The sequence below is a fragment of the Synchiropus splendidus genome, chromosome 8 (genome assembly GCF_027744825.2).
Source record: "Synchiropus splendidus isolate RoL2022-P1 chromosome 8, RoL_Sspl_1.0, whole genome shotgun sequence".
Lineage (NCBI taxonomy): Eukaryota > Metazoa > Chordata > Actinopteri > Syngnathiformes > Callionymidae > Synchiropus > Synchiropus splendidus.
This window is the reverse complement of record NC_071341.1, coordinates 20618888-20645932: the sequence shown is the minus strand read 5'-3', so window position 1 is coordinate 20645932 and position 27045 is coordinate 20618888. Positions and strand designations below refer to the sequence as shown.

General features: G+C 43.1%; 1 protein-coding gene across 5 annotated transcripts in view; it reads left to right on the top strand.

Annotated features, from left to right (window-relative positions):
* The window catches only part of dph1 (diphthamide biosynthesis 1), a 95711-nt gene that overhangs the window by 33019 nt on the left and 35647 nt on the right, over positions 1-27045 (top strand). For 2 of the 5 annotated variants that reach the window (XR_008415645.1, XM_053872133.1), the window contains exons 7-12: positions 2247-2315; positions 2784-2940; positions 4174-4274; positions 8918-8996; positions 13527-13655; positions 14574-14685. Coding sequence is in view for 4 of the 5 variants with exons in the window: in XM_053872133.1 (XP_053728108.1) it covers positions 2247-2315; positions 2784-2940; positions 4174-4274; positions 8918-8996; positions 13527-13655; positions 14574-14639 (601 nt within the window). In the remaining variant the exon portion in view is untranslated. Of the gene's footprint in view, positions 1-2246; positions 2316-2783; positions 2941-4173; positions 4275-8917; positions 8997-13526; positions 13656-14573; positions 15828-15875; positions 16650-17730; positions 20257-27045 lie in introns of those variants that run through there. The other 3 variants (XM_053872132.1, XM_053872134.1, XM_053872131.1) reach the window with 3 other exon arrangements.

Here is a 27045-nt window from a genome sequence, read left to right as displayed (position 1 = left end):
AATTGCAGCTCAACAATGCATTCTTTTCAACAATGTTGCCACATTGTAGGCAAAAGCACACACACCTCTGCAGTCTCCTCTGCTTCTGCACATCGCTGCAGAAGAAACACCCACTGGATTTTATTAATTCCCCCATGAACATTCTGCCACTGCTTCACCTGTGATGTCTGATCCCGCCACCAAGCGTGGAGATTAAAAAGGCTTGCTGAGGACAATCTTTACTTAGTAAATATCTCTAGTCTGGTGGGACACAAAGGCTTTTCCAGTGTTTGCTCTGGGCACATATTATTAAAAGAAAGCCAAAAGGTCAGGCCATGCCTCACCAACTACCCTTGAGTGGGTTGTTTTTCTTGATTTATTTATTTTAATTTAATAAGGCGCCCAGTGGAAGAGGATCTTGTTTATTAGTGATGGTCAGGACTGCCATTTCAAACTGAAGAGGTTGCAGAACAAAGCTAGTCTGACAGTATTTAGCAACATTTGTCAACTAATTTAAGCCCCAAAAGTGACTGACAAAAGCAGTATCGCAAACTATTTCAAATGAATACATTAGCGGGTCAAATAAAATGTGTGAAACAAGGTTATAAAGTGTGGCATATTTATGTTTTAGTAAAGTTAGCACACACACACACATTGTTCTATAATAATACAAAGGTGTCTTCATAGTGACGTTCTTGTGTAGTAGCACTAGAACTATCACATGAACAAGCTCTTCATTAGCTAGATGAAATTATTTGTTATTTGGTGAGGTTTGTCTTTGCCTTTTGACAAACCAGGGACTCTATGGTCTTGTTGCCTCAGAAGTTCCTGTTATTACTGCCTGTAATGCCTGTAAGCATTGCTTGGAATGGCTAGCTTTTGAGCGAATTACTGCAGGGTAAAGTTGAGTTATTACCTTGAATCTACTTGCTTCAATTGTGTACAAGACTTGTGCATTTTTGCCAGCATGGTTTCAGTCTCATTAATTTTCAGGAAACATAATTACATTTATCTGAGTGTATAGTGATAGCAGCAATTGTTATGCTGTTTACTTTTGTTAGAACACGCTCACTCTGATAGCATCCGGATATTTGAAATAACATTTGTGGCATACAAATTGCTACTTGAGGAAGCTTGATACACAGGTAACTTAACTGTACAGCAAGGTTTCCTATTTATAAAAAAAAATGTGTTGAAAGTTGCACTGTGACTGTTGCAACATATTGATTTGATCAGAGCATACCAGAACATCAGAGCTGTTCTTGGTTTCCAGCCAGCTGCGAATCTATATTGGTGTCTGTATTAGGCTCAGCTGCTTCTATCTAGCCGTCTCCTATATGAAAAATAATTAGCACGAAGCACATCAACAGACTGGTGTTTGTTTAAATGTACTGCCTCACTCTCTGTTCTGCGTCATGAATATTGATGTGAAGGCATTGATTCGGCGATTCATAACAAGGCGTGGAATCCATCATGAATGTGGGACCGCTTTTAATAAGAGCGTAAAATGTCTGGAAGGGTGGAGAAGGTAGCGAGAGACTCGAGCCGACTGCAGGCTGGAGGGAAGCGAGGACAAGCATCTCTTAAGTGTTGAGCTTTTTATGGGGAGAGTGATGGAGCCGAGGAGGGGGTCTTGGATGTTGCCTATCAAAGGCTTCGGATTATTTTGCTCACTCATCATGTTGTATTCTCCGCGATGTTTTCCTCTGCCGTCAAAGCAAACCGATCCACGGTGCTTCTTCAGCAGACCACCCACCGACTGCTCTGAACACTGGCCAATTAGCGAGTCTAATTACATGTCCTGCCTCAAAGGGCCGGCTGAGACTGTACAGTCGTGGAGGTGTGACTGACTTGTGCCCTCTCACGCTGACAGCAGGGGTCTCCTCAGTCTTTACCTGTGGGGTGTTTCCATGGTTTTCATTCTCAGTCTGAGCTTGTAGTTTGAGGCACCTCGATGCCTCAGCGTACAGAGGCCTGGTGAACTCTGCCTCCACTTGAGGTCTGATGAACCCAGAGCAAAGACTTTAGGTTAATTGGACGGATTGCATTCGCTGTAAACAGCATGCCGAAATCATTGAGGTCATGTTGCTCGACCCAGAAAAAGGCAGGACCTCCAACTCACCCTGAGGAGTTCAGCCTGTTAACACACCAGCTCTTCCATTGGTGCTCTGCAGAGAGAGAGTTGCATATAGATTTTATTATTCTTGTCTCCACACTTTTACTGTCATGTTCCAGAAGGACCTAAACAATTGTGTTTCCTCCCACAGTTATCTTGGCGATGGGAGATTTCATTTGGAGTCAATTATGATCGCAAATCCGGATATTCCTGCCTACAGGTATGATGGAAATACCTGTGTTGTTCTGTGATGTTCAGTTATTGTTCTGATAAAAGGCTCCATCTGGAGTGTGGCCTGGTCATATAGCCAACATATATCACCGCGTCCTCATGTCAACTCGCTCTTTTCACAGCCTATTTCAGTCACTGTGCGGTGTCATGCTGATATTTTGGAGGATAAACTTCTGTTTTGATGAGTTGTTTTTATGCAAAGTGGAATACTGTCGTTATAGATAGATGCGCACTGCTGCACAGATCACAGGTCTCTCATAAACAAGATTCTAATCTCAAGTGAGCCCCTTGTAGCGGAGAAAAGGAGATTAGAAGCTCTGAAATACCTCAATTTTCCCAAAGATACACCAACTCCTGTCATACTTGATGTCTTTTGATGATTGGATTTTTTTTTTCCCGCCGCATGTCTCTTCTGAAGATTTGTGCCTGAACTCTAAATTGAAATGTGTGTTTATAGGTACGACCCCTACAGTAAAGTCTTCTCCAGAGAGTACTATGACCACGAAGCCATGCGGGCACTGAGGATGCAAGCGATCGACAAAGCCCGCACTGCTCAGCACTGGGGTTTAATACTTGGGACGCTGGGCAGACAGGGTAGCCCCAAAGTGTTCGAGGTAGGTACCTCATGTTGTGCCCTCTGAAGTTCAGTATGAATTTGCTGCTCGATACTTTCTTTACTTAAACTAATGACCATGCTATTTCCATGTGATTGGGGTTGTGTTGCCATTTCAATGGTTGTCTTCCCCTCCTCCTTTTACCTGTTATCCCAAATTTTTTTTTCATCCAAAGATGTCTCTCCTCTCAAGAAAAGTACCTTCACATTGGAAATGTGGGTCACAGATTAGCTTTGGTTCCTTGCTCTTGTTCTTCCAAGAAAATTATCAAGAAAGTCAGCCGAAAGCAATGGTATTCATGGTTGGCAATTGTCGGTACGCACTGTTGACAAACTCCCCTCCTTCCAAAGTCAGTATTTCCACACAAGTGCCAGCCTTTGATGGAAAAGTTTCCTTCAAAAGAGGCAGCTGGAGAGGGACAGGAAATAAGATTTCAATAGGCCACCAGTGAGATTCACAAGTGGTGTGACAGATAACGTTGCGAGTAGGGGGACAGAACTATTTTTGATAAGAGCTCTGTCACAGAAATGTCTCGTGATACTTTCAAGGACAGAATGTATCAGTAAAACTTGAGCGTTTATCAGCCCAGAGGGACTTGATGGGGTGTCTCTGCTTGAATGCCTCGCTCTCTTTTGCTAAAAAATATTTCTGTCTAAACATGGCTGCCTGTTAAACGGAGCTACCCAAAGGGGTGTTCTGGTTTAAGCAGTTTGTTTTATTGAATCAACTCTGCGCAAGTAAGCAGAAGCTTTTTAAGGCCACAATGAATGTGTTTTGAAGAGCCACTTAGAGGTGAATTTTGAAATTTTAAAGACCTGATGATAAGGCTTTGATAAACAAAATGCATTGTTACATTGTTATTGTGGATTGCCTATATGAGTCCCAATTTCGACAGTATGGTTCAGAATTGAATACAGATGCAGCTAACTAAGTCAATTCTAATTTGTTCTTGTGAATGATGTGGTGAGAGAAGTCACTGAACCTTAACTATCGTTCTTTCACACAGAAGTGATTATTGACTGTCTAGGAAGTATTAAACCTCTTCCTACAGAAATAAAAAAATGTCTCATTTTTCGTGAAAAGAACATCAGAAATAAAAATTGTTGAATTAAAACAAACAAAATAGGTAATGATGATGGTAATGGTGATCATAATGATGACTGTTATACTATGTTGTCATTAGTTTTGTCATTGCTCAGCAGGTTCAATTCCCAAATCGCTGTTTCATTTCAGCACCTGGAGTCCCGGCTACAGTCTCTGGGTCGGACCTTCACTCGGATTCTTATGTCAGAAATCTTCCCTAGCAAGTTGGATCTGCTGCCTGAAGTTGATGCGTGAGTTTTTACTAAACACCCCTCCACCCCCCACCCCCCTTGTCTCAACTGTCCTCTTGTGCCATGTACGTCACGATCAGCTTCCTGTTCCGAAACTACCAGTGAATGTGATTGGAAGTTGCAGCGCTGTGTTTGGACTCTTATATTGAGTTGAATCTGTGTTACCCTCCGCAAAGCAACTTTGACACCTGACAACCGTACTGATGTTATCGAGAAAACCACTGAGCAGCATGACGGAAACCATTCTCAGGTTCTAAACCAAGAGTGTTACATTCTGCTGCGGAAATCCTGTATTTCTGTTCATGAAAAACTGAAGATTATTTTAAGGCTCGAGTTTTTGAGCTCCGATCTCAACAACAGATGGAACATATAAGGTATGAGTCATTGGAATGGGTTTCTGAATGGATAATTTAATAGAAATAAGGGCCAGATTGTCACTAGCAGATGTCGCCGTGTATAAGGTACATAACTGTCAGACAGAGATGCAAAGTAATTGGTTTTGGAGGGCTTCCCCTCGCCAAGTAGTTCCCTCAAGTTCCTCACCTGATCTTTGTATTGTGTTCACCCGTGCCTTTCATCTTGTTCTCTGTGATGCAGATAGAATTCCAAATAATACACATTTGAGTTGCTGTATGACCCTGTGGTCTCCGGGGTTAATTTTGGGTTCCGTCTAACCTTCAAGTGAGTCGAATGTATCCCTGCGGCCAGAGAGTTTCTAACGCTCCACCTCCAATCTCTCGCACAGAGTCACACCTCACATGCTCTTCTTACTCACTCAGATTGCCCTCGCGCTGTGAAGTAATGAGTAGTGTGATGTGTGAGGGAGGAGTGGGTGAGAGGAGGACAGGAGGTCTGGCAGAGATTGAGCGGGAGTTCTAGGAGAGTGATGGAGTGATGCAGACGTAGCTGAGGAAGGTGTCGGAGAAGTGAGAGATCATGGGAGAGGCAATTTCCCCCATCAGTTTCTTTGGTTCAACCAGTTGCAGTGGAAGAAAATATAATCAAAACATTCTATTTTGTATGAAAAAATAAAGCAAGTCAAAGTGAACGTTGGTGTCCCATGGACACGAGGATCAGATCGCAGCAGATCGTGGGATGCCGCGGGGCGGATGACACTCTATAAACGTACGGCGCTCTCCATCATTAGGCACATAGAGAAGGACCCCATTAGCATACTCTCTTAAGTGTGTAATTAGACTCTTCCCCAAGCAGGTTTTAAACTCCTGTACAATTATCTTTATACTATCACACCACAAAAGCCACCAGGTGTATTCGAGCGTCAAATCTTCCTCATTTAGCCAATCGTTTCTGAGGATACTGAGCTATTAATTTCAAATAACTTTCCCTGTAAAGACAAACCCTTCCATTATCCTGCAGTGTCTGAAAGGTTAATTGTTGCGCTATCGGCCGGTCAAGTCTGCGTGAGTAATGGAGGTAAAGCCGTGCAGGTGGAGTTCTAATGGCGCTGGAGTGTAATGGGCCACAGCAGCAATGGCGGAGCCGCGACTTTGCACGGCACAAAAAGTGATTCAATTGCCACGTAATGCACCACAACATCTGTTGCAACTTTTGATGTGTGTATTATTGTTTTTGGAGGTGAACTTTGGATGATGCAACTGCATGTGTGCATTACTGGCAGTATTTGTTGTCTTTTGAGGATTGCTCTGCGTGTTGTAGCCTTGTGGATGTGTGGCATCTGACGCCAGGATGGGCATTTGATGATGTGTCGTTGGAACCAGCAAGGTGTAGTACCTCAGGGCTCGAGTGTCACTAGTTGAAGCAAATATTCCAACTCCAGTTAGGAAGGTCGAGATGGAGAAGGGGCGCCAAACTCAGTGCAGAGGGGGCTTGAGATGGTTCGGCCACCAGAGGCCAAGTTTAAATGTACGGATCATTATCGAGTTATTGAGAGGGAGTGTTAGACAAAAAGCTACAGGTTGTGAGGAGAGTCAAGCTTGGTGGTGGTGAGTGAGCGACTTCCTCCTGACTCTCAAGTCACATTTCATAAGTGCAGCTGTCTATTGTTAGACAGTAGACTGAGCCAGTTTTTACCGTTAGACTGGTCTAAAATTAGTGCAGAGGCAACATGACAGTTTCGAGAGGCAGTTCTGTATCCGTTCAAGAATCAAAATTTTCCTGCAGTGGGAAGAATGGAGGCTGTCTTTCTGGCCGTCCCAGCAACTATCTCCTTGTCTTCCATTCTTCATGAATTTTCCATGTCTCACCGCCAAACTTTTGCTCTGATTACTTGACAGCCGTAACATGTCACCCAAGTTTATATGTGTCAACTTCAGCCTGTGTTGCAACAAATGTTGCCCTCCCATGTTGTAGTCCAACAGTTTGTCGTTCACATTATTATGGAATGCAATCGGTGTTATTGTACAAAGCCTGTTTGGTGTTTACGTGGGAGAATTCTGAGCCTGCATGAGTGAATTTTTACATTGTTGTCATGTTAAATATCCATTGCTTGTGGACTTCATCACCACACTCCAAGACAAATGAAGCTATAGCCATTATGGAGAAGCTCACCGTTTGTTCATGCAGTAGTAAACATGTATTTGTGGTCTCTCTGCCTCATGCAGAGACTTAAACCGCCCTGGGGCTGCCAAGTGTAGTTCTTCCCATTGATTTGAATGTTTCATCCCATTCTCTTGATTCTTCAGCGCATGTGTTTGTTATGAACTGTTAGTGCCCAGGAGTTGGTTCAACACCATCACATATTCTTTTTCAGGTTGTAGGTTTTGGCTCTACATGTGGAACAAAAGTCTTTCCCCTTGTTCTGGATCGCTGTTTCCTTTCACTGGAGTCTCTGCCTTCCTGTGGAGATTGAAAGATGAGCAGGGAATGCAATTTGGGCCGTGTTCATGCCTTTACCTGGCATAACAACATGTATTTCACAGAGCTGTGGTCTCTGTGCGAATGTCAGCACTGTCCCTTCTGGCAGCAGCGGCTTCGTCGGAGGAGTGGTCGTGTCTGCTTTGCCTTTAATGCTTTCTGTTTCTACTTTCCTCTCAGTGTGAGCCCCGAGGACAGAAACCCAGCTTCTCTTATTAATTACATCCTTTTTTTAAAACCACTCCTCATATTTTCAGTCGCCACATGCCCAGACATGTAAAGTAACCATGCATATCCAACAAGACATGGATGCATTAATGCACGCTGTCAAACTTCTTCTATAAATAATTCCTTCATGGAAGTGCGGAAGCATGCAGTGAGGAGAAGAACTTCAGACACCAGCCTGAGATCTTAAAGAGAACAAATAATAACACTTTTAATTTTTTTTTTTTTTTTTTCCATTTTGACGCCGATCTGAAATCTCGTCCGCAAAGTCCAATGAGTTATACTTTAAATTTGTCCTGTATCAGCTGCAGAAGAAACCCAGACTCAAACCTATGGGTAATTTATTGTCTCCATTTTTTTGTCATTTCTCTTCCGAGTCTAGTTTTTAATCCTAAGCTTAGCAGATGCATCCTGTTTTCAAGGAAGAGCAGGAACCGTTTTTGGCTCTTGTGGTGATAATTCCCGATAACTCGACTAACAAATGAGATATTTCACCTTTGAAGCCGAAACAAGCCTTATTACGAGGAAAGATTTAAAGATCTATCGACTGAAACATTCTACATGTCTTCGATTGATTTTACCGGTATCGTTTCCCTCTAATGGATCCCTCACCTGCACTGACCCTGGTGTGCTGAACAAGGCACAATATTAATTCACCCCAGGTGCTGCTTATTTTTATCGACATCCGTCTAGACCCGCAGCAGCTCGGGGGCCCTGATTTCGACTGTAGTTTTGTGCAGTCAATGTTTCTGACGGAGGTCCATAAAAAGGATTAGGGGCGACACTGTTGCAGAGATGGAGTTGTTGATAGCATTGATCTGTGAAAGCTAACCCTTCAACCCCAGTCACCTCTCCCTTTCTCTATTGTTCTTTTGTCCCTCCAGCTGTTTACTCGCTCGCCCTTATCCGTCTCCCATGCATTTTTCCAGAGCAAACACTCTTTTCCATGACAATCTTCACTCTTTCCTCTCACTCTCTGCAACCTCACCCCTTCCTCTCCATGTTGCGCGGTATCCGTGTCCCTCTTTTTTTTTTCGCTTGCCTCCTTTTCCCACTTTCATGCTCAGACACCCCTCCTTCTTTTCCTTCTCCACCACCCTGTCTGCCTGCTATGTAGGCTACCTCCATGGAGACCGGGCTGGTGCGCCTCTTCTTCTTCTTCTTTTTTTTAAATTCGCTCTAACCTAACCTCTCCCTCCTGTTCTTTCACCGCATTCCACCTCTTTTTCACGCTCCCTGTTTTTCTGTTCACACCCAGCCACACCTCCTCCCCGCTAACTGCACCGTCTTCATCAAAACCCTCCCTCTATTTCCAGCTTCCAACAGCTGCCTGTGCATTCAAACAATGTACCATAGCTGTCTTCAGAGCTGTTGCAAATCAGGACAGATCTCGCCAACAGATGCCCGAGATCAGGTGGATGAACGGCGCCCCGCACAACCCGTTGCATCACATATCCACATGCCGAGAGCCGTCGCAGATGTGCCATGCCTGTCTAATAGGCTCACTTGTCCTTCCCGCATATACACACCCACTCACGCAGTCCAAGTGTGCACAAATTCATACCCTTTCTCTCCTCACACAGGTGGGTCCAGATTGCTTGCCCACGTCTATCCATCGACTGGGGCACAGCCTTTTCCAAGCCTCTGCTCTCTCCATATGAGGTAAACAAGAATTTTGTAGTCCTGAGACACAACGCACCCTTGAAAGTGGCTGAACATGCATTTACAATTATGGGCACTTTCACCCTGTGCTATCTGAAACAGACATACGCCGCTGGGCTGTTGACTATGGCCTGAAGTTTGGACCAGACTAGAGTGAACTGGCTCTTTTGACACCTTAAGTTAGATACTTTGACATTTCAAAATTATCCCTGGAGGTGAATTTAAATTGTAACAATAGAAATAGAATCTCTTCATATATTTATGTTTTTCATACTAACTCGCTAATCCTTCCATCATTTGTCTCTTTGGTTTTGGTGTCACATTTGGTGTTGGCATTGTATTAATTCCATTTCCTTTATACTTTATTATGTTGAATGTTTTTAGTCCCTCCTGTATGGCAGTTTGTCACCATGTGTTCTACAAGTGCTTCATAGGTAATGTTGAAAAAGTGCTAGCTCCGTTCATGCAGACACACTTTTGAAATTTCTAGAAGCTTATGTATAATTCAATTCTTTTGACTTTTACATAGAATTGAATGTACTTATTTTGTGGTTAGAAATGATGGACCATACTGGACTTTCCTGCAGCACTTCAAGGGCCACGATGACCTGAACTGCTTCCCCCCTTTACTTATATTTGCTTAACCAAAGAGAATCATGTACTGACGTCACGATAGTGTCATATCATCATCACCTCTAACTCGAAGTTAAAAGCGTCTTGGCACTCTTGCGTTGTCACTAACTGTGTCACACGTACACAATTTAACCCCAAAATAAACCTGGCAGAACGCAGTCTGTAAAGCACATCACAGTTCTACACCCACTTCTTTTGTCGTCAACCTTGGGTGTGCTGAAGAGGTTTAAAAGTCACAGTACATTTGGTTTGTATGTTTTTATGTGTGTCTCATACAATTGAATGATGGAAGTGAAACACCAAATCGGCTTTAAAGGTATAAATAATTTCCTGTCTTCTGTGCTGTACCAAGTTGCACTTAAAGCTGCAGATGTGTTCAGAAAAGACTCCATTAATTGATAAGATACTGGAATACCTAAATTATCGATTGGTTTAGACGGAGTGCAGCCGCAGCTTATTTATATTCATGTAATACTGCCATGGTTTGCTTTTCAGAACTCATTAAGTCGCCGCTAAAATCTGAATTTAGTTTTACAGTATATGCCAAACTAAATAAAAGTCTTCATCATGAACAGCCGACATTCGATGACTGGTGTCTCACGTCGACTGCTGGTGTTCAAGGCCAGGCTCAGAAGATGCTCTCGCCCTCTTGCTTTGTTCCTTCCCATCCTGGCAAACACACAAACAGACTGAGGAACACTGGCAGAAAAGCAGCTCCCCCTACTGTCCTCAGCTCAGAAGCATCCATTTCAAGGTGGTTTGTGGGAGGCCTTAGCTGGTGATGTGAGTCTGCACTGTTGGTGTTCCTTTGTTGTTGTAGGTCATTCGACTCATTAGTTTGATTCTGATATTCATGTCTTATTATTGCCTTCAGTCTTGTCACTGCACACGTTGAATGAGACCTCATGTTCAACTTCTCCAGCTGGCTTTTGAATCATTTGTGTCCGAGCATAAACATATCTCTGGTGTACTTATTCTTCTCCTCCAACTTGCGAGATGGGCGGGGGCTTTTAGCAAAGGGGCAGGAGCAGGAGCAGGGCAGCGTTTATTTTCAGTACGTCTCATGTTATATTTATAGTCAATAAGACACACTTGGCTCTCCTGTCAGAGCAGGGATTAGAAAGAGAAGCTAGCTTCCACCGAGAGATGGTGTGAGATGAGACGGCAACAGAGCAGTAAGTAAGAGCAGGAGGAGTGAAGAAGAGGCCAAGGGACCGCAGCAACTGTTTAAACCTCTGATGTAATAAATATAAAATAAATATCCGGCTACATGTGATTTAGGATGCCGCCGTAATCCCTGTCTGGGATGTCAGCATTCTGCGGCATGTAATCCATGTTTACATTTTAGAGCTAGCAGTAAACACTTAAGCTACTTTTGAACCAAAGTTTTGACACTTAACTGTTTACTGACCAATTTTGGTAAAATTGCTATAATAACTTGCTTAACTGTCAAGTACTATTGTCGCTCAAGTGTTATTAATTGTTAGCCTCGTTCACTGTTGGATGAATTCTATTTTTATTTATTTTTATTTGTGCTTCACCGTAACGTAATCTTGAATATATACTTACATGTATTCTATTTTGACTCTCCACTAACTTTGTTTGTTGTTGTGTGTAACCATTGTGTACTTGTAATGAAGGATTCAATGGCATTTTTGAGCACACACAAAACACTTATATGAGCTTAGATGTCTTTTGCCAAATGTGTTTTCTAGTTCCTGGTCTGGCGGTGTTTCACCGAATGAGTGTGGGCTACTTCCTGGTCTGACGGCGATGTGCTACGTGTCAATCACAATGCAGTGGTCCTGACGGGACACATGCTTGGCAAACAATCAAAATATCTTTTGCGAATAAAATTGTTCCGCGTGTGGCCAAAACATAATGTTGTCTACTAGACACATTTTGTACCTGCCCCAGCCCCAGCGGATTGACCACCTCCTTCAGCCGTTAGACGTCAGGAAGTCGCCAACAGAAACCAAGAACCAGTCTAGATGCGAGTATGTTTTGGCTCTTTATGCTCATTGGCGCTATTAACACCTGTTGCCAGTATTAGCTAATTCTTCCTTAAAACATTTGAATTTCCTTCACACTTAACAGCAAAATCTGTGAGCATCTGTTTCTTCTACTGCATTACCGCCTCAGCCTCGACACCTTTTCATCGATATCAAGTCAACCGAAACAGATGTGCCTCTATTAAGCAACTTCATTTAAAATGAACCATTGTCAACATCTATCAGCAATCTTGAGCAACTACCCTCCTCAGTTAAATGTTTACCTCCCTTACCTGAGGTGCCGCTCAGAAAGTTCCACACAGTTGCTATACCCACTGTTTGTTTATTCTTGTGTTCAGTCTGCTCCTTCGTTCACGATCAATATTCACGCGTGCTCCTCCTCCATATGGAGCTGCGTGCTCTCTGCCACCGCAGTGTCATGCCAGCGCCGCTGCGTTCCTCCAACAGATGCCTCGCTGTGCTGGGAAACTCGACGGGGGCAACATGACGACTGTGCCTGTTATCCTCACTTAATATTGTGACACCTGTCTTGTCTGGATCGACAGTCTGCCGCAGCCCCATCGTGTCTCTCTGGCGACCTGGAGCCAAGTTTACAAATAAAATGAACTCCACATCACCAGGAGCTCCGATGAATATGCAGTGTTTCGTCAACCTTGTTGGTGGCAGTGGAAGTATTTTTGACAAATAAGTTACCATTGTCATATGCAGCACTTTGGTAATGTCAGATAACCATTTATGATATTTTCCCCGGATGTCAGTCTTTACGTAAGGTTCGAAGTATTTATCCCCTCCATCAAGGAGGGTGTTCCGCTGTCTGTTCGCACAATAACTGGATAAGTCAGATTTCATCAAGACATTCAGGAGACTGTGGTGATCAGATGAATAGATTTTGGTGGCGATCTGGATTACAATCTGGATTATGCAGACTTCACACTTTACATGGACCACTGCCATCAAAATAAAGGACTGATCTGACTCAAAATGCTTCATGTAGACACATCTGTATGAATTACATTTTGTTCGGATCAGGAGGCGTGGATTATGCCGATTGATCATACTGTCTGTATGCTCACCTGATCCAATCCTCACTCCCTGTCTGGTCTGGTTTTTCTATCGCTGCCCTGCACGACGTGACTGATGTAATGTGAGTCCGTCTCTGCGACTGAAGCAGTATCAACTGCAAAATCTCGACAGACCAAACTGCTCACTGCAGAGGGTGAACCTTAACATACAAAAAAAAATGTGAAACAAATGTATTAAGCAAAATACAGGTATGAATGAATCTTTGCCTGGATGTGTTGCTAAGTAACATGTAGTTGTTTGTTTACAAATGGATGGAGACAGTGGTGTGGCAGAACTAAGCATCTGGCTATTTACACTCAACTTCATAGCACTGCACGGAATGACTCCGAGCTACTTCCTGGTCTGGCGACGACTTGGTGCATTCAGCTTATTTGAATGCGTTTGTTGTCGTCGGACATACTGCTAAACAAAATGTTTTGCATGTTGCTGAAAGTCCCATTAAATCTGAGTAGTCAGGTTTGGATTAAATGCTCTCTGTGTGACCTCGCACATCTGAATCAGACTGTGTCGTCTCGCGTCATAAAAACAAGAAAGATTTAATCTCCGATCACAAAACATTAACTCGGGTAGTGGGGAAAAGTGCAAATGAGTTTCCGGAAATTGCAAGGAAAGCTATCCAGTTATATTGATAAAATAAGTGTGACACAACCCACTGAAATTATTCAAGCAATAACGACAACTTTATTACATATTTTTCTGACTTTCTGTGTTTCAAAATAGCCATGTGATAGAGGGCGTCAGGGCGCTGTGAATCATTAACCCTTTCCCCAGTGACCATGGCTTGTCTCTCTCCTCCTCACAGGCTGCTGTAGCTCTGCAGGAAACCAGCTGGAAGGAGGTCTACCCCATGGACTTCTATTCAAACGAAAGCCTCGGGCCGTGGACCCCCAACCATCCTGACCACCAGCCGGCGCGGCCTCCTCGCAGACAGGTGAGTGAGAAAGAGAAGCTGCGAGTTGGACTGACTGAAGGAAAACATTTTCCTGCAGTGTCACCACACTGACACCCAGTGGCACAAAGACAGCAGGACAGGTGTCCTCTACTTCCTCTGACCTTGGTGTTTCTGAATGATTTATTCCAACCATTAAAATTCTACTCTGCCAGGAGTTCTGTTGAGAGACTAATCTGAGGTCTTTCACAAGACCGTTGACAGCCATGTGATTGTCATGTCCCAACACAGGCATTACATGTGCTTCTACAGTCTGCGTTGCTTACATGGAGACAACAAACAGCTAAACATCTGCAGGTTTATTTTGGCAAAATGAGCGATCATGATGACACTATTTAATCTGTCTGTTCACCGCATACAGCCAGAGTTTGTACAAACCTTTACAGTGTTTGAAAATATGTCAAATCCAGCCGCAGTTGAGAGATGCACTCTCCTCATTTCATTGGCATTATTAGATTGACAGGTGGTTTGACTTGTTTTGAGCCCTGAAATTCCTCTTTCTTCACACAATCGGATCGCCATGGCAACAAGCGACAGGGTCGGCGCTGGTTCTGGCAGATAGATGTCTGCACTTGTTTTCCTCGTCCCACATCAGACGCACTAAAATCCACCTTGTCTTTTGGTGTATTCTAACTCTCGATGTCCATGACGTCAAAGGCTGTATGATTGCTGTAGATATGTTTGTCTGTCTTTCAAAAATCTCGTGAAACTTTCTTGATATTTGGGGAGGTGCTAGTGTCTGCTGATATCCAGTTATAGCTAACACAGCTCCCAATCGTAACTTATGAAGCTTAAGTTGTGTGACCAACTCCAGCTCTTTGATTCACAATTTTGCTAAGGATTGTTGTAAATGGGTCCCAGTCTGCCACAGTGTGCTTCAATTTGATCTGTTCTCTGCAGAAACCTGGGCCAGAACCATCATCATCATCCGGCCAGTGCGGCCCTTGTGGCTGTCAGAGGGATTGACACACCTTGACCAGCGCTCTTGTAGCTCCGGCGAAACATATTGGAGGTTAGAGTGCTGAATAAGGGCGAGTACTGGTTCAGACACACACTTCATCTGCGAGCAAGGCCACCCGAGCTCGCAGACTCTCCCGAAATGGATTATCTGCCATAAATAATCCCTTACAAAACAGCACATCTATCAAAATCCACTGCCTTATGTGCATTCTGAGCCCAAAATACATTCACCGGCGGGAAACGCTTTTGTGTCTGAGCTCATGCATGTTCATGAGAGGCGAATTCCAGCGAGGGAGCTGGAGAGTTGACTTTTATCTGACACCGTGGAAATATACGTCCTTTACTTTTCCTGCCGACTCAGCGTTTGGGGCGGCGGCCTTGGGTGACTGCGTGTTATAGTGAGCGGTCCGGACATTAAAATGTCAGACCTTCCGAGTCCACGGTATAAATCAGCTTTAACATTCGGAGCACTTGATGTCGGTATGCAGAAGCGAGTGTTCCGTAAAACGCGCCTGAGAACGTCAGGAGTGACGTGCTGGTGTACGTTAATAAACCGCATCAAATGAAATCTCGACTTCTATTTCCAATGTGTTGTGTGAGAAGAGGTGCCGTGCTGAAGCTGTGAAGCTGCCGGCTCCCAGGTATGTGTGAGTCACGACTGCTCCAGCCTTCATTTTTTATTCATTCAGCCTGTCAATAAAATAAATAAATAAATAAATGAATAAAATCAACTCTCCACTTCTGCCGGGCTTCCGAAGTTGATTGACAGGTGCGCGCCGTGGGCTCTGCTGACCCGAAGAACTCGTGAACTCCTCCTCAGGTGGTGTCTTCAGTGGGTTTGATCTGCTGGGAGTTTTATGCCCCGAAACGCCTCCTAGTGCTTCTTACCATTGTATCACCATGGCAACAGGAGACGGAGTGATGAAGCTGGCGTTGGCAGATGTCTGTACTCTTATGATTTGTGTCACGTAAGCTGGAAAATCCCCTGAAAACTGCTCGCATTTCTCTTCAATGTTTGCCAGAAATAAAGTGGAATATAATGTTGGAATTCTTGTTTAAATATTTTTCATGTTTATGTGTTTAAATACATTATAAAGAAGTTTTATTGGTGTTTGTAATGTAATGAAGTGTCAATCTGTGTTGTTCTTCTTCTCATTTTATTTATTTATTTATTTTTATTATTAAAGTACAAGGGGGGGGGGCGCTGGACAGCTCCCCAGTTCATCACTTCACATGGCACAGACAGCCACCTCTTTAGAGTCATCAGTCTTTGTGCGTTTTTGACCTGTGGAATGATACAAGTTTAAATGAGAGCTATAAGTCGCTGCACTTGGACCCTGCAACAAGCACATCCACCATCCACCATCCGGCAGCTGCGGACTGTAAAGAGGTCATTTGTGGCTGATGCAGGCGAGAAATTAATAACTTGCTTCCGGACGTCTTCACGGATGTTTGTTTAATTCATTTTGCGGAGCCTCGTCGGGGGACGCCCCGGGAAGTTTGATTAATCCTCCCTTCGTCTTAAATATGCAGTTTTTAATTTCCTTGCCCCGAGTTGTTTTTCCCTTTTTTTGGCCTTAAATAATATATGATTGATTTGAATTCATGTGCAAGAGAATCATTTTTTTAAATAATTGCATCTGGCGAGAGAAAGTTTTGCTGCGCGTTTTATGGGCTGAATTTTAAGAAGCCAGCAAACCACAGCAACAGATGGTTAATCACGCTTGGGTCTGTTGTGGAGGGAAATGTGAGAAATGGATTTGTTTTCTTGCACTGATTCTCAATTCTTCTGTTTGCATCTGATTTTATTTTTCTTCTGCAAATGAATCTGCATATCTGGCATCTACTCTACTCTTTATCATTCAAGAGATTCTCATCCCCCAGTAAAGGCATCAATTCTTTAGAGCTTAAATCATAGTTTTTAAAAAGCTTAATTTGATTAAATGTCTCATGATTACACTTTCTGTGCTGTGACTCAAGTCAGGAATTGATAAACCTCCTCCCCCCAGCAGCCCCTAATAAGTCACCTTCAGACAGTGTCCACATATTAGTTGCTGCTGTGTTTGTTGAATTTCTATCCCTGTTTCCCATCACACATAATCAATAACATACCACTAACCTGAGTTACCGGAGCAATGCATTATTTAGGTCAAAGGTCTACATCAGAGAGGGAAAAAAAAAAAAAAAAAAATTATATATATATATATATATATATATATATATATATATATATATATATATATATATATATATATATATATATAATGTGTGTGTATGTATTATATTTATTTTATTTATTTATTTTCTTTCTCCCTCTGATGTAGACCTTTGACCTAAATAATGCATTGCTGCTGTAACTCAGGTTGTGTTATTGATTATATGTGATGGGAAACAGGGACCTACAGGACTTATTAGGGGTTTGCTGGGGGGAGGTGGTTGATCATATATATATATGCAATATCAAAGTAGTCCACAAGGTCGCGCTGTTTGCTTTCTCCTTTCATTGAAGAGGCAACACCGTCTTCTCTTTCTGCCACCGGATGCGTGCAGTTGTGCAGAAATATTGAATGTAAACTTCACCCGAGGGACATTGTTGGTCTGCGAGGACTATTCATTTCTACTGTATGTCTTCCCCCTCATGCCTAAACAGCTGAAGCTGACTGACAAGCTGTTCATGTAAAACCAATAATGAGGCTGTCGTAGTAACAGACTGAATCTAGTGCAGTTACACCATCAAGTGTTTATCTCCTCCGAGAGGTGGAGCATCGTGTGGGTTATCCAAGTCTGTTTAGTTGTTTGTTCATCTGACCCGGTCACAGAGTGAGTCACCACGTCGTCTCTTCCTCTGCTGCGTTGGTTTTCTTTGCCCACTGAACTTCTCTTTTAAGACCTTTCACTCGCTCATTATCGGCGCCGTCTACCCACCAAATCGGACCAGCTGTGTCTGGACAGTCACCTGGCCCTGATCTGTTCAGCTTCAAGCTGGTCCTTCTGCTCTATTGAAGCTGCTCTTCTCTGAGTCTCTGACTGGCAGTTGTGCTTCTCAGCATCTCACCTACTTTGCCCTCTAGCTCAGCTCTTTTTCATCTCTCTACAGGGGCAATGATAATGGGTTCGCAAGGCTACTATCAACTCTGGGCAGCACCAGCTGGAGAGGAAGAACAACAAAATAAAACCATCAGGTTACCTTTCAAAATAATCAACTCGAGAGATGTTATGAGGTGCAGTCAGCTGACCGAAGCTACAAAGACGTGGCGGAGATCAGGCTCTGGACTTCATGTATTCCACTGAAGTCATGTTCCAGTGTGGCTGTTTGAAGTCTGGATTTACAATAGAACCAAAGAAAAGACTCAAAGTTAACCAAGTAGTCAACTCCTCCCAGGAAGTAGCTTCATGTGCTGTGTGCAAATCCACTGAACACGTCCTAACAAGGATCATACTCAGAGGTTCCTCAAAGATAAATGGCATGGTTGTTTTCATGTTCAAATCCTTCAAACTTCATGTGTCATTTCTCTGTATAACTTCCAGTTGTCTGCGGAGGGAAGGCAAAAACGAGTTTTTGATGCGAGACTAAGTGAAGCTGATGATTCTACCGACTCATCAGATCTTCATTAAAATTCAAGCAATAAGCCCTCGCGTCTCGAGGCTGCTGAGTCTCTATGTGGGAGAAAGAAGCCTTGGCTTTTTCTTCTTTTTCTTTCTTTTTTTTTACAGCGACGGAAGGTTGAGATGAATCTTTAGTGGGAAACAAATAAGTGGTGTAAAGAGATGAGTAATTTGGCGTGGGAGGTCGGCCTGTCCCTGGTCATCTGGCCACGAGCCACCCCGGCACAGAGCGTCATCGGCCCACTCTGTCCTGCCACCCAGTCGGAAATCTGCCTTTTCTCTCTCCAGCTATTTCATCCTCTTCTAGACTCTGCCGACGTTTTGTGGCTGTGTTTCATATATCTTGAGTTTCTATAATAGAATGTGTGTGTGTGTGTGTACATAGAAATGTCTCGGCTTTGACTCTTCTTAGTGCGTCATCAGTAGTTTGAATTTAGAAGCAACCGCTGGATGTAACTGATGTATGGTGAAGGGTGCGTCACCAACATCAGACCCGAGTTTTTTTGGGGCGGAGACACTGACTGATGGTTAGTTTGTTTTTTTTTAAATGACTGAAGAAATGATTTCTCACCGTAAGAAAAAAATTTAACTGAACACAACAGTTACACACAAGTTATTTTCACACAGATCACTATACAGCACACGAAATTAAAAGCCCAAAGCAAAAATGTTAAGTTTTGCACCTGAAAAAATTCAAGTGCTGCCCCGTATAAGCACTTTTGCACATAATGCTGAAAGCAATTTTTTTTTTTTTTTAACACAGCACATTTAACCAAATCACACAAGGGTAAATGATGGTGATGGGCTGATGAGGCTTCATGAAACGGTGTCATTTGTGAATCCCACTAGATGGCACTCTCTGCTCAAAAATCTAAAGATTTGAACAACCTTTTTTTTTTAAATGAAATCTTCCATCCATCTATTTTTAAACTGACAGCGCCACCTACTGAGCTTTGAAAATGAGGGCACTGTTCCATCAGCCCATCACTGGTAAACAAACACAACCTCAACAAGCAGGAAACGCTGCTCCCAACAATACAGTCGTACACAAAAGTCAACTTCAAGCATCTGTTCCCCAATGTTTAGTGGAAAAAATGCCAATAAATCTAAATGTGCTTTGTTGGATTCTTTGTTGTGTTTGCTCTTGTTTTTGCTGCCTTCCACACTGCATGGTTCAACAATTTAAGACAAAGCCTTCAACACATCCTCTGCAGCAATTTGCCACAATTAAATGAAACCCTCCATTGCTCTTTGTTATTCAGCTCATTCCACTCTTTGGCTAATAAAGTTGGCATCACTGGCTCCAGTGTCCCTCATTTCAATTGGCTCTCGGTTCTATTTTACATCACTGCGCTGCTTTCGGGGGACGTCTTTGCTCGGCTCTCGAATGTGACGCAGGTGATTCGGGTGAAAACATGGAACAACCTTCGAGCGGACATGCTGCCCTTTCATGCTGTCTGTGTGAGAGGAACTGAGAACAAACTACCTGAACCTTCTGAATAAAAGCCTCCATTCTAATTCACATCCTCTTTCTTTCCCTTCAAGAGTTACCTCAACCTGCTTTGATCATCCTCCCCACTCACACCTTCTCTCTTCATTACCCCCTGACCATCCTGGTCCAGTCTTCACTTCCAGAGCTATGGATTTTGGATCATATTCATTCTGGTTTGATCCATCTAACATCCTGTCCCCTTCTCAGTGATACAGTCCTGCCTCTTATCAATAGCTAGTAACAACATTTGTCCCCCAGTTTCATGTAAACGCAGCTACTTCTTCTTCTGTGTGTCCATTTGTACATGTTTAAATCCAGGGATGTGGCCCTGATGGTTAGCTTGCCGTCCATTAATGGAAGGGTTGCGGGTTCAAATCCTGTTCTGCCACCATGTGTGAATGCGTATGGCAGCGTGCAGACGGGAGTTCAGCACACTTCAGTCAAGGTTAAACTGTGGCTAGAGACATAGCTTACTGCCTCCTACTGTAGTGTGAATGGATATTGGTGAAGGGAAAATGCTGTGTAAAACAACAGGTTTTTGACACAGGGAATCATGACACCAAACTTTATTGAATACTTGACTAGAAAATAGTTTTAAGCCTCGTAGGTTGGTGTGTTGTAAATGAAGTTTGTAGTGGAGTGAAGCGGCTCTGTTTTAAGGTGGTTTTACAAAGTGCTGTCTTTGTTTTTGTCTGTGTCCAACTACCAAGATCTCCTGGATCTTTGGATTCCCCCCACCACATTGGGATTCTTGGAGGAGGGTTCGCTGGTTGGTTTCAGTCAGTCAAGCCACGATATTTTTTAGGATGATCCGTGTTACTCCTGTAAGATTTGAAGTCTCCCCTCCGGATTTAGCAGTCTGTCCGCGTGTTTTTTTTTTTTTGCTGAGATCGACTCTCGCCTCCCTGAGGGTGGAAATGAAACCATCTCATCCTGTTTGAGTAATTTAGCTCACTGGTGCTGCTGCAGTGGCCTTGAACAGGATGGAAATTTGAAAGAACCTCCAGACAATAGTTGGGAAATGTTGTCAAGCACTTATTACAAGTTCATGATTAGTAATTAAAGGCAAGTGTGACCTGTGAACTAAGTGAAAGAGGGCTGACGTTTAGAGTGACTGAATAGCTTTTGGTGGTGTTTCTATTCACTAGGATTTGGCACTTGACTTGTTACGTTGAAGAGGGAGACGTTCCACTCGCTGTCAATCCTCGGATCTTTAGTCCAGCAGTCAGATCCTGAGGTCTGGAAAGGCATGATGTCGGGGAAAACCTTGAAGGTGGTTTGGGTCATCTGGTTCCTACAGTAGATCTGACTTCGGTGAGTGAGATTCGACTGAAAATTGGCTTGTGAGACAAAGTCCTGCCTTTCCCACTGAAGCCAAGCGGCACTGTTTATTGTCCCGCCACCATCCCAGTCATCTCCCCCTCCACTCTTTCATGAGCTCAGTCCAGTCTCCCTTCTTCTACAGCTTCTCTTTTACCTATCCATTTCTGAATCAGACCACCCTTTCTCAGGACGGGGAGATACCAGACTTTGGAAAGGTGCTCCTTGGAAGGCGTTCCTTTAGACAGAGAGCGAGCTGAAAGACGCCACAGTGAGGGACGACCAATTCAAAGCTGATTTATTGTTGGGTTTTTTTTCTACATCATACAGAAGTGACTCATAACTGCGGCAGTGATGAAAAATATGCTTTAAAATTAGCATGCACTTGCAGAATATTTTCCCTCGTAGCGTCACGGGAGAGCGGTCGATACAGAACATATAGAATATCAAAGCGACTCCCGTCTTCACTTAAAATTCTCTCTACGTACGTGCGTGGAGCTGTTCCTTCGTGCGTCTGGATTGATTCCTCGCCTGGTTTTGGTGGTCTTTCCACTCTGGCATGGGTGTGTTTTGCCCCCTAGCGACCATGGCTGTAGACTGTTACCAATGGTGCTGTTGCTACAGTAACAATCTAATGCCACGGTCACCATGGAGACAGCGGGAGGATGGAAGTGATTGGCTGTGGTGTGAGTAGCTGACGTGGTTCGAGGATGTTGCAGCAAAACTTCTCGACCTGCGGGGTGAGTTTGGAGCCGCAGAGATCTGCCAGCCTTCAGTAGCCATGACTGTAGACTGTTACTGTACTTAGCCAGAGTTGAAGCAGTAAGCAGTCTAGAGCCAAGGTACTGATGCACTGACTAATCCACCGGTCGCGCTGTGAGTGAAGAGAAAACACACAACGTCAAGCACGCAACTGTCAGCGACTCTGATTCTTACACCGTTTTGTGTTCTATTCTATCGATTTGCGCGCTGCTTATCAATGAGTCAGCCACAGGATATGGACGGACAGGACCGCAGGGTGGCTTATGCAAGCTCATATTAGCAGCTATGGGACGGACGTCAGCAGGCAGGAAATCTGAGCGCACTGGGACTTTGGTCCGGTGTTTGTATGGCATCTGCTAATGCCGTCTGTGTGTTTGGTCACGATGCAGACGCCTGTTGGATTCCCTCTATAAGCGCATCGCTGCGAGCCATAACATTTTCATGACTCACACAGAAGGAAAAAATTGACCATATTATATATTTAGTTTTGGCTGCACCGCTTTCAGCTGCCTGATGAGTCATTGAGCCTTAATTTGTTTTACTGTGTTTCTGCTGGGTTGTTTTTTTTTGGGGGGCGCGTGGTGTGCTTGAGCCCAAATTCACCATGATCTTAAGCGATTCATCTTGGTACATAATTAAAAAAGTGTGCTGCCATCTGCAATGTTTTTGTCACTCCTCTTATATGCAAGTTTCCTGATATAATGAACATTTCAGAATATGTCTTTGTTGAGAGTCTAAGTTCAAATAATAATTTAAAAAAATATTACTAAATATCAAATAATAAAGGAGAAGTTATGCTTTAATTTATTGTTGGATTTAATATAAATATATCTGGTTGTCGATGATTTATGGAGAATGGTCTGCTGGTGTCAGATCGCAATTAAAATAGTAGTTTTGCATCTTTATTGTTGCCCTTTTCTGTTTATTTTCCAAATTTATTTCCATAAACTACTTTTTAAATTATTTTATTATCTGAAAATTAATGTTAGTTTTAACTGTTTATCACATAATTTAGAAATTTCATATTTTACTGAAACAGTTTTACTTTCTGATGAGAAAAATATTTTAAAATATATGTTCTTGGTCTAGTTTCATTCCACTCTGGGACGATTCAGGTTATAAAAGTAGTTCTAGTTATTAAATATATTCTATAGGGGCTGGTAAATAGGCTGTGCTGGGAGTGCTATTTAAAATACATAGTCATTTTTGTATAAAATATTTGGTGTGTCGGCTTTGAATTTGAGTTCTGTGCATTCATTCATGTTTTTCTGCCTGTTGCCTTCATGAGGTGACCGAGGCTCTCCTGCTGTTTGGATCGAGAAGTTGGGGCGCTCTCACATTTAGCATCGCCCATCAACCTTCATATGTTTCAGCCCATGGGTGGAAACACTTCTCGCCCTTTGTAGCTGGGATTGCCTTCAGTGGACCCCTCGAGGAAGTTAGTGGAACATGATGAATGAATAAATCATTTGTGGTCCCGTATAATGTTATCAATGCAACCCAGTGGTTTGCTAATGTTCTCTTCGAGCACTAAATTCAATGACAAAATAATAATAATAGCAACTTTATTTACTTTTTTATATATGGATATATAGATATATATATGAGAATGATGTGAACAATATTCAATATTTTATTCCCTATGATCTTCAAATGTGTTATGTCCTCGAGTTTATCTTATTTTATTAATATCAGTTAGTATAAAACGTTTTTACATCTAATGATGGCTGTGGTGGGAATTGGTTTGGGGGTGTGGGTCTCTATCCAAGGTCCTGAAAAACATCGCTGCCTGTAAATAGGTGGAAAAAAACGCTCCTCTCCCTTGTGAGAAGTCGCACAATCTGAAAGATATCTGGCTGCGACCCATCGATCGAGCCTAACGTTCACATTTGAAGAAGAAGTGCTCATCATGTTCACTGTAAATGACGTCACTGTTGTTGAGCGCATGTTCCCACACTGACGTATTCAGGCTGTGGTCCAATTTCAGCACCGAGGACAGAGGCACTAACCGCTTCTTGATGGTTTATGACTCATGCTGCGTTCAGGGGCCGTGGGGAAGCGAGGAGGAGGAGGAGGCTCTGTTGTTTCGCTCTCATTCGGATTCTGGGCAGAGACCCCCCTTCAGGAGTTACCTCGGGGAGTTTTCAGCAGACCCTCAGGCCTTCCCTCGCTCCCCCCCTCCTCCCCCGCATCCCCGTCACTATGCAGGTTAGAGAGGTGCGCTGTGCCTTTAAATCCCGCTGCTGGCTGATTGGAGGTCAGCTGCATGTGCGCAGGAGTGACGCAATATTGACTTCATCCTCCGGAACGCGTCACGATGTCATTTCAACAAGAAAAAAAAATGTTGATGGAAAAACAGGCGAACAAAGCCACAAAACTGGTCTAAAAATAAAGAAGTTATCCATCTTAATCCCCAGAAGACCGTTTTTCGCGCGCGCTCTCCGATAGTTTGTGACGTGAAACATTTTAAAAGAGCTTTTTGAAGCGAGTGAGATGGTTGAAATGACAGCGAGGAACCGCTTGTTCTATGTTGAAACACATAATCCCGCTGTTAACTTTTCTCCTCAGTCACGGCCCATGTGCGCAAAAGTGACTCACACTGCAGCAACTTCATCCCCAGTGATTTACCGCACATCCACGACGCGACACGCACCGGGGAATCTACTGCAGTTCCGACACATTCTTCCCCGTCACATTTCATGGAACAAACCGAACGAGAACTTACCTCCTGATGGCTTCCTGAGGACCCATCTTCGCATTATGGTCAGGCTATAAATCACGGCATCAACGTTCTGAGGATGGAAATGATGTGCGTCGTTTTATGGTGTGCGCGTCTCGTGTCCAGCGGTGAGATGGAGCGCGCTGCCCGGCGGTCTGCTCTTATAGTCATCCCGTAGTACTAGTAATGGAGATGGGAGGGGACGTTCATTCATTCAGAAGCATCACCTACATCAACCACGTACGTGGACTCATACGTCATCGAGGAAATTTAGTCAACCGGAGGGAGAAGGGTGGGGGGTCTGAGGGAGAACAGCGAGGGCTGATGTGAACAATCAATCGAGCCTTTTCTCCTGGATGACCCACAAATACGTTGGTGCCAGAGCAGCCAGTTCTTCCACCAGTACTTTGTTTTTTTTTCCCACCTCTGACATACGTTTTTAAATGCGGGGGAAATGCACTATTCAAATCTTGAAATCAAAATAGAAGCACTAGGAATATTGTGATATTTAAAACACTGATATCAGTAGCAAAACTAAAGCCTTAAATATAACTCGGTATCATTTGATATTTTTGTCAAATAATGATCAAAAATAATTGAAACAAGATGAATCAAACATCTACTGTGTGCAAGTTGGCAATGTACTTTCCTCATTTGTTCTCCCCCAAATCAACTCTCCTTCAGTACTCAAGTGTAGTATAACAGTGTGGTATAGTATTTTACAGTGAAGAAACAGTACCTGTACTTCGATAAGGGTATCATACTGAACTTCCCAGTACTTCTGTTGGTTATACATGACCAATTATACTGTCATAATACAGACTGAAGTACAGTACTAAATTGTCCATTTTATAGCAGATGCATTTATTCTTAATCGTTGACAGTTCCTTTAAAAAAAAAAATTGTGATAGCAATTTTGCAGTCATGTTTGTCTGAAATATCTGAATCTGTCCTGTATAGAATATACTGTCAAGTATGATTCTACTGCGTATAAACTATGGCTAGCTATAGCATGTGTTGAAGGGTCCAGAGCTGTGGTTCGCCTCTGGTCTAACTTCTCACAGCCGCCCTTCTAAGAAAAAAAACAACATTATTTTAATATAAATTGGAGGGCGAAAAGCACTAGAACCTATTGAACTGCTCTCGAAAACATAAGGTGTTTATTTATTTATTTTTTTTATTTATCGTTGTCGCCACTTGGATGACATCCCTTTTATGAGTCATAAATGGATGCTCGAGTATTCTTAACTCTACTGCAGTACTGCCGCAGCGATCAGCCGCGTCATGTGTAACCAACAGTGACTTTTATAGCTGATTTTTTTTTAATTCTCAATATTTGTCCATGATTGGTGGAGAACAGTGACAAAACTGTTTATTATTCCCCCATTAAGTACTCTGTATTACTGTTTGTAATCTAATCTAATATATTTTGGTAGTACTAATTATAAAACTGAACTACACAGTAGCTCAGTATAGTATACAGTACATGCTGTATTGAGGTGTTGTTTATTAACTAGCTATGAGATGTTTTTATTCACCTATAGCTGTGTTTATTACAGTATCATACAGCGCTTTTCTGAGGTTAGCGCTTCCTCTCCGCGTCAGGGGTTGCCACCTTAACCATCTTTATCATCCCACAGTCCGACTCAGGCTTCATGGTGTTTTGAAACAAATGGAACCCACTGAGACTTATGGATGGTTTTCCACTTAAATTGAACATTCAGTGGCAAATTGCTGCCAAGAATGCTAAGTTTGGGAAAATGACTCAGCAAATAGAAGCACATGGACCGTTGCCGCCGCCCGCTCCATTTCTTTATGTCTGTTTATAACTGCGATTCGGTTCCTTCCATCTTCGACCCACTCAGTCTGTCGTCACCGCTAACAACTTCTTGAGACACTTTCATCTGCTGCCTTCACTTTGTCTGCTCCCGTCGAGTGCCAGAAATCTGGACCACAATGCCAGGGTGAGCTTGGTTTTCCTCGTGGGACTGGTCAAGCACCTACTTTAAGTTGTGACTTGTACAGTGTAAATCATCCGAGCCCTGAAATTTACCTTGAAAAATGCTGCTGTGAATATGCTCCATAAGGTTTTACCCTTACTGTTACTTGTTTTTTTTCAAGTGTAAAGCTGTCTTTCCCCTGTTGTTTCATGATGATAGAGTATTTTCATTTTCAGACACACTTCCTCTCAAAGTTGGGGTTGCACAGGGGTCGGGGTCTTGGCCCATTATAGTTCACCGTACATACAAAATGTCCGGCTTGATGTTCAATCTTGATGTGTACGATAAGACGTCCACCACATCCTGTGAAGTAATGACTTCAACAAGTACATGTATGTTAGCTAGCCGGGTGCTCAGCGCTAGCCCCGCCCTCCCTGCTTCCCGTTTAGCAGCATGCATTTTACACCCAAAAAATAAAAGCCATTAACTGATCACCATCCGGACACAAGCCGTTGTTTCACCAGAGGTTTGAGCTGTGTCTTTATTCATAGAATCATCACTGTAATACACTTT